The sequence below is a fragment of the Xenopus laevis genome, chromosome 1L (assembly GCF_017654675.1).
Source record: "Xenopus laevis strain J_2021 chromosome 1L, Xenopus_laevis_v10.1, whole genome shotgun sequence".
NCBI lineage: Eukaryota > Metazoa > Chordata > Amphibia > Anura > Pipidae > Xenopus > Xenopus laevis.
Genome location: NC_054371.1, coordinates 179,382,866 through 179,391,616, shown reverse-complemented (window position 1 = coordinate 179,391,616; position 8,751 = coordinate 179,382,866). Strand labels below are relative to the sequence as shown.

General features: G+C 42.5%; 1 protein-coding gene across 1 annotated transcript; it reads right to left on the bottom strand.

The window, feature by feature from the left end:
* Window positions 1–2,490: 2,490 nt before the first annotated feature.
* On the bottom strand, window positions 2,491–8,486 carry pebp1.2.L (phosphatidylethanolamine binding protein 1, gene 2 L homeolog). The gene is given in 4 exon segments (NM_001092157.1): window positions 2,491–3,157; window positions 4,699–4,799; window positions 5,266–5,375; window positions 8,291–8,486. Coding segments are annotated over 4 exon segments (561 nt in total). The 5' UTR covers window positions 8,426–8,486; the 3' UTR covers window positions 2,491–2,942.
* Window positions 8,487–8,751: the final 265 nt, after the last annotated feature.

Below are 8,751 nucleotides of genomic sequence, written 5' to 3'. Positions count from 1 at the left end.
ACACTGTTTTTACGTGAGTGCTGGTATCCCTACTGTGTGTGTGTGTGTGTGTGTGTGTATGTATGTATGTATGTATGTATATATATATATGTATGTATGTATGTATGTATATATATATATATATATATATATATATATATATTCGGGATGCATATCTGAATCTGAAATCGCATGACTTTTTGGGGGAGTCAGCACTCTCGTCACTAGGTTCAACTTGCCTGGGTGCAGTGTTTTTTTTAAATAATTATTCAGTAAAGAAGGTCCGCACTCTCAGGACTTAAAAGTTAAATAATGTTTTATTAACAAAAGACTAGGCCTTTTATGATAGCAGTACATATTACTTAATACAAAACTTATTTTGGGAGGAAGTACAGAAAGTTATTTTAGGACATTCTCATTAGCACTGTATCTGTAAAAGAAATGCAAAGAATTCAAAGGGCCAATATAACACCTTGCTGACATAATATTTTTGTATAGCTTAAGCCAAACGGTAAGTTGAAGTTACTCCATTTTAGTCCTTGTAAGGTGGATAATTAGAGATGCACCAAATCCACTATTTTAGGATTCACTTGAATCCTTTGAAAACGATTTGGCCAAATAACAAACCGAATTGTAACCCTAATTTGAAAATGTAAATTATGGGAAAGAGAAAATTGTTACTTCCTTGTTTGTGTGAGGAAAAGTCATGTGGCTTTGGATTCGGTTCAGCCAGGCACTTGGATTCGGCTAAATCCTGCTGAAAAAAGGGCAGGTTCAGAATCGAATCCTGGAATCTGTGCATCCCTAATTACCAGTGTACCACACTATATCTTCTCCCTTTATTGTTTTGTTAGCAGTTGTCCATTATGCAGGGGTGTTAGCTGTGAACTAGTAATCTAATTATCTCCCTCACAAGGACCAAACATGGATAGCTTTTGCTTCTTAGTGTGCCCTATTTATCTCAATTTTAGTTAGAAAGTGATTATTCTTTGTGTCGTGTTTGTACCTGGCACATACAGCTAATGTATCCCTTACTAGCACAGCATATGTTAAATAAACATCATTGTGGGTGGAGCTTCCACATCATTTCCTTTAAGGTTTCTTTGCAGCCACCTGATATCTTTAAAACAGCCATGGGCAGCCTTCCATTTAGTACACTGTTTCACAATAGAGTGTAGAGTTAGCAGTGGGATGTGTAGAGTGTAGTTAGCAGTGGGCTGTGTAGTTCAACCAAGGGATGCCTTGTAGTAATGGCAAATATGCCCTTATAAAGATTGGAGCACATTTCATTTATATTAAGGCCCTCAACCAGGGGTATTAAATGGTTACAATTTCTCTTCTTTCCTGCTTCCTCCCCACAGCCAGGGCTACAACAGGCTAAGCACCACCATTCCCCTAGGGAATATTCTCCAATAGGAGACACACCTAACAGCCTCCTGCAGCTCTGAGTTCTGTGTGCAGGACAGGTGTGCATTTATGAGCAGAAAAACACACACGTGCTTTACACCATTCCTGGGACCTGTGGGACACTTAGTAGTTTATAAAGTTAAAGTTTTATTAGCAGATTTTAACATATTTCTGAACGTATGCATAAGAAAGGTAGAGGATAGTTCTCCTATTCTTCCTGTGCCGTTTTCTCTTTCCGTTCTGTCAAGAAGCAGGAGCCCAAGATTTCTGGCTGAGATGATAGTATATCTATGTGTAATACTATCCCAGCACAGAACCTACACATAACCCACTGTTTTCACCTCTGTGGCAATGAAAGCTGATTTAAAGGTAAAAAGCTTACATAAGGAAATAGGGCAAAAATCTTGTACATTATGTTTTGGGCTTCTGTACCAGCCCAAGGTAACCACCGCCCCTTTAGCAGTAAAGATCTGTGTATCTGAATAAGCCCCAGTAGCTCCCCATCTTCTTTTGTACTGATTTACTGCACATGTTCTGTGCTGCTGTCACTTACTGGGCTTAGGGACCAACAAACAAGATAGTGAATATTCATATAATATAAATGTCAATATAAAGGTGATTCGTAAATAACTATTGGTACATGGCAGCTCAGAAACCAGCACAATTAACATCCACTCTGTAGCATCATCTTACATGACGGGTAAACCTAACTTTCTGCTTGATGATTTGTTATGAGCCCGAAGCTTATTTTCATACTCAAGATGGGAAACACCTATGACAATTTTGACGGTCTGGATCAGTACTACTACTACTTCAGAGATGCTGAACCGTTAGGCTGGTTGAAGAAGTTCAATATATAAAATATGGCATTTTTAACCATATTTAGTTTTGGCTTAATTCTCCATTAAGAGTTAACCAAGACAGCGAACACCAAACTAAGGCCATCTTAAAACAGTTATTACAACTGATTTCCAGTAAATTAAACAGAACCAGTTTTGTACACATAAAAGTATGTCGGCAGAATTGTCAGCCCTGAAATCCATTCCATTTTACTTCATGTTTATGTGTACATTTACTCAAAGGAATACTTTTGAACACAAAGCATAAAATTTAATTGTTTATTGAAATGCATTGCCATCACATAGTATCATTTATAGACACTGCAGCTGGAGAAAACACAGAACTATTTCACAGCCAGAAACTGCTGCTACTGGTTCAAAGCACTGACGTTTTAACTGGACAAAATAACATATTCATAACAAAAGGTTTGATGTTTCTGAATAACAACTGCATTTCATCTCCCAAATACTTATTTGAGGTTGGGATCGGTCCGTTGAATTGCAAGCGTTCGCCTCATGTCAGTGGGATTCTATCACACTCAGTACGTAGCTTTGAATCTGATAAGAATGTATGTCAGTATGGTAAGTACAGCCTAAGGAGCAATAAACTAATTATTATTAAATCTAGCAATGAAATGTGGTTATGATTTTATGGAAGAGTAAATATTTCCTTAGTTTAGTGAAAATACTTCATTCTGCGGCTTGTTTTAAGGTATTTTATGAAGACAGTTGTTCATACAGTTTGGGGACGTAATCATCCCACTCTGCCTGGTAGCAATTGCCAGCAACAGGGCTTCCCAGCTTGTACTTCTGGCCAAACGACGCCACCTTGAACATTCCTCTGTGCTCCCCGGAGCGGTTGCATAAAACCTTCTCATTGCACTTCAGTTCCTCTTTTTGCTCATAAACCAGCCAGACATAGCGATGCAGACCTGTACAAAAGCACAGAGAAGATACACAAGTAGCTCTAATGAAATAGTAAAACCCTGATTCAATGTTTTCTAAGAACGGACGGTGGGTTTTTCACACATGAGGAAGCATGCACACAGAGCACGCGAGGTGGGTATTGTCATGGTATTATCTTTCTTAAAGGAGAACTCAAACCCCCCCCCCAATAACCCAATAATAAAATCCCCTACCCAGTACCCTACATAGTCCCCCCCTCTCTGCTCTCCCCCTGCATAGGTGATCATACCTATAAGTGCCCCTATTCCTTTACTCACCTATAGGTGCAGAGGAGCTCATGGGTGCCATCTTCTGGCTCTGGTATTCTTGGGGTTCACTTCCTGTTGGCAATTTCCATCACTTTTGGCGCATGCGCAGTTGCTATGAAACGGAAGATTGCTCCAACTGCGCACGCACCAATAAGGAGCTCACTTTCCAAAGAAATCAGAAGTGTGCCCACAAGTTCCACTGTTTACTCTGCACCCATAGACAAGTAAAGGATTAGGGGCACTTATAGTTATCATCACCTATGCAGGGAGAGGGGAGGGGGGGACTTTATAGGTTACTGGGGGTTTTTTATTAGTGGGGGTTGAATTCTCCTTTAAAGTCATAAGCAAGTGACCCACAGTAGTGATGTGGGGGGCGGCCAAACTCCTGCACACTGTTTGCAGGTTGATGTGAGTTGAGTGACCTTACTGTGTCAGCTTCTGCTTCCAGCCGCCACCATTTATAGGTGCATGCCTGTCCCAACCCCACCCCCTTTAGTGACATCAGAGATGGGAAGGTCGTAAGTGAGTCTATAAACAGAAGTGGTAGTAGGGTTTGGATTGGGAGCAGGCAGGTGTGGGTTGACATTTGTCGACCCGCACATCACTAACCCACAGTATTTATATAGTGCCAGCAAGTTACACAGCGCTTTGCAATTTAATGATTCATACAGGGGACTAAATGAACCCTATTGGAGCAGTGACAGGAGCACCTCAGCCCTAACATGTTCTCTGAAGTGAAAGAAAGCACTCAGCCTTGTGACTTAATATCCTGCATCTTACAATATGGTTAACACCGTTCCCTATACACATAGGGGCAGATTTACATAGGGTCGAATATCGAGGGTTAATTAACCCTCGATATTCGATTGCCAAATGTAAATCCTTCGAATATTGAAGTCGAAGGATTTAGCGCAAATAGTTCGATCGAACGATTAAATTCTTCAATTCGTTCGATTCGAAGGATTTTAATCCATCGATCGAACGATTTTTCTTCGACCTAAAAATTTATAGAAAGCCTATAAGGGACCTTCCCCATAGGCTAACATGGCACCTCAGTAGATTTTAGGTGGTGAAGTAGGGGGTTGAAGTTTTTTTTTTAAAGAGACAGTACTTTGACTATCGAATAGTCGAACGATTTTTAGTTCGAATCGTTCCATTCGAAGGTCGAAGTAGCCAAAAAAAAACATTCAAAATTCTACGTTTTTTTTCTTCACTCGAACTAAGTAAATGGGCCCCATAATCTCATTTATTATACTCACCACTTCCTTTTGGTGGACCAGAGCCAATGTAATCAGATAAGACACAGCCGCTGTTAATGTCATTTCCTTTCATGTTCGCTACGAGGAAGTGATGCCATTCCCTAGGAAGAAAAAGGTAAATATATATATATATATATATATATATACACATACACACATTGTATGCTAGTTTTCAGTCTGATACTTTCATTTCTGTTTTGCCTGTGCTACCAGTAATGCTGGAAGGCCAACTGTCAGTCTGGTGTGACACTTAGAAGAAGGTCAGACCATTTTCTTTCATAAAGGAGAAGGAAAGGCGTTAAGAAAGCGGAAGAAGGAACAGTTTAGCTCTGTGGTGCTCACTTGTATAACTCCGGGCCGGTGCAGTTTTCTGCTAAGAGCACCAGCACAGGGTTTCAGTTAAGTCAATACCTAACATATGGCACCTCCAAGTGCACCAAGCCTTTCCTTCTCCTTTAATGAAGGGCACAAGTATCCCTTTTATTCATATACCAAACAAGCCAACCTCACAGACTGCAATTGGAGAACAGTTCATGAATAAATAATGAAGTGAATTAATACTCCCACCTGAATTTTGGATTCTTCCTACTTGGTGCATCAGGATCAGTCAGAACCAAAGTATAAAGCTTGTTGCTATCCATTCCTTCCCACTCAATGCTTGTTGGGCGGTTCTGAACCTACACAAGTAACAGAACTTGGCATCACTAATCAATCAAGCAATTTCCCACTTGTATTACAAGTGATAGCCACACATATTATTTCCATACAGCGAACACGAAGCAGAGGTACATTACATTATGGCTGAAAAAGATCAGTCTCAAATAAATCCCCCCAATCCACTTGTTTAGGCTTATGGAAATTACTACTGGTACTGCAGTTGCAGTCTGCAAAATTGAGTTCCACAAATTCATTAAAAGGTATTCCATCAAAAGACAATCCTTGCACTTCTACATAGTTGTGCTTCCGACCGAAAAGAAAAACACATTCATTAAACTGTATCACAGTAAAACACTAAATTATACCCATTTGGGGTGACATGGGTTTTTACATAAGTCTATTCTATTAGAGTACTCAACCTATTTCCTTTACTGAAAATACCTCAACGTTGATGTTTGTCAGCAGTGCATTGCCAATTGTTGATTCATGTAGGAATCAGCCAATTAGAGCAGGAGAAATAGATCATTGGAATCCGTAACAAAAGCTGTGCCTCATTCCTTCTGTTATGCTCCTGATAACTTTATACAAATACGCTAATGTCTCAAATGGTGTTTGTAATTAAAGTTTGTGGTTTTTATAAAAAAGCATCATCCCCACCACCTTCTATGTCACACTGGTGTGTAATGCCAGTAGGTCACAGCAACCATGCCCTTTCCTTCTTTTATTGGGATGTAGGGTTGATTTGTAATGCTGATTTGTGCATGTATACATCACTGACCCTGAACAAAAACATAACCCCTGAATAGGGATAAAATGCAGGAATCTAACTGGGTTGCTTCTGTTGTGGAATCCTGTCCTGAAGCAGAATGAAACATGTGAGTATTCTGTGTTAGGCCACATGAACAAACCAGGTTTTCCATGTCCTGCTCCCATCTTTAGTGCATGGGCACATGGGGCTGCTGCATTTTTTAGTATCCCAAAAGTATGGTACCAAAGCACCCATAATAGGTCTTTAATGGAAATGGCCAGACAAGAGCTTGTTTCTGCTCTCTGCCGACAATAGTACTCTGCAACTCGGAGTGAATGGAATAGGAAGGTGGCATCTCCAACATTCTATTTGCTCTCAGTGCTGAGCTTTTGAATGATAGCACCATGCTGCCAGCAGCTCCAGCTCAGCACAGATTTTTAAGTCCCCACTAGCAATTTATCAGGCCAAGTCAGTGGTCTGATATATAAACCTGATGCTTCCACTCATTTGCCTTTTAAGTGGGGGACTTGGAACACTGTGTTGAGGGAAGAAACTGGTTTCCTGTGGCTGCTGGCACAGCATTAAAATTAAAAGAGAACTCAGAGCAGTATGCAGGAGGCCATCAACTTCATATCTGATAAACTCTTAATCCTCCAGAGCTGATGAGCCAAAAACTAATATTAGCAGTAGAAAACTGCCAATATCCACCTCTGTCTACTGTACCAGGCACACTCGCAATGTGTTTAATGCAGCGGCTGTCCTGCAAGGAGTGTGGGACAGGGAGTAGATTGTTTCATTCCAACCCCATAGAACAAGTGGCACGTGGAAGAGACAGAGCAGGAGGCAAGAAATAAAGCCTCAACATCAAAGCACAACATCAAAAATTGGTTAGTGATTTCCCCAGGTTGTTCTAGGATTAGATATTTATCATTTAATGGTATGACACAATGGTTGTGGCACTCTTAGATACTTTGCTGTTTTTAAGTAGCCTAAAACCACCCAGTAACTTGCAGAGGCAGCACCTGTAAGTGCTAGAGCCAGAGTTTGCCCTGCCATCAATCAGGAGACTGCTTTGTTTTCCAGCAACAACTGCCTGACAAGCACTGCCACAAGGAACTACCTGTACATCATACTGGAGTGTGTGAGACTGCACAAAACCCACAGATTGGGAGAATGGGCCTAATTCTTCCCACTGGTGATGCCAGATTAAAATATGAGAGGGGAATCTTATCAAGAACCCAACTACACAGTCTGAATATATAGATACCTGTCTAACCGTGACATATCAAGGCACTCGCTTGTTATGAACCCATACACACAGCAATGTGGGCAGAGTCACAGCTAATGTAGCTCTGAATCTGACCAGTAATGAGAAGCTGCCATGTCCTTTGCACAGATGTGTTCTTTCCAGGTATAAGCCAGCACTCTGTGATGTTCCCTTCTTTAGCCCATCATGTACATGCTTTATGCAACTGTCAGCTGGGTGATTTTAGGGTCACATAAGGACTTCACTGAAATCTAATTGGTCACATTCTGACTCAAAGTCATCATTGTATGACATGATCATGTGCTATAATGGCCAATCACCCCGCCCCCTGCATGGGCTACAGACAATGCTAAAAGGCTACTCCCAATTAAGTGCCACCTTTAGCAGCACTGCATCTATTTATTGAGTTGAACGAGCGGCCAAGTAAGGAGGTTACTATAGATAGGCCCGGCAGCTGCTGAGTAAAGGGCACGGCTAGAAGCCCAGGCTGCATGGCTAATTAGCTATTCACGTGTCTCCATGCGGTGCAGCATTGAGCAGCCCGAGCCATTTATTTGCATCTAGAGCACAGGGCTAGCGGGACTATGTGTTGCAGCGATTTGTAGGTTCCTATAGTTGCAGCAAATCAAGAGCTGTGACTGGCGGAATTAAAGCGGCAGAGGCGAGTTGCTGAGCGCCGGGGTGAGACTTGTCGCTGGGGGCGCGCAGTGCCGAGTGATTGGCCTGACAGAGGAATACATGGGCTGCAGCGACGGGGGCGGGGCCTCACAATACGTCATGTGGCGAGACGCTGCAGACAGCTAAAGGCGACGGCCGAGCGAGAGTGGGAAGCGGCGGATGATGCGCGCAGTCATTGGACGCTGCTTGTTTGCCATTACTTTTAGTATAGGCTGCTGCATAGCGCTCCCCTCCGTCTCTACCTGGGTGGGTGTCAGCAATTGGCCCAACTCCTCTATCCCCAGTGAGCCATATCTCACTACAAGCGGATGCGCCGGCTTCTCCTCAACCTCATTTAGGGCAAGAGCCCCACTCCACTGGGATACGTCCACCGGCATGTCTGGCAGGTGAGCACTAACAGACAGCAGCTGACCAGTGCGTATAGTATGGCACAGCCCCCACCCTCCCGTTATCTGCTAAGGCTCAGCCAATCACAGGCGTGGGCCGAATGCGCTACTTGGATCTAATTGGTGGAGCCACATCACCCGTGTTACTGCAGAATAGTGGTGTGCGCCGCCTAGTGGATGACTTGATATTGCAGCGTGTACTTGAAAATGCAGCTTCCTCCAGTGTAGCAGCTGTGAGGGAGGGAAGGCGCGTCGACCGACAATGTCAAGTGCAACTCGCCACTAGCGTAACTTTTGCTTGTCTGTTGTCTATACAA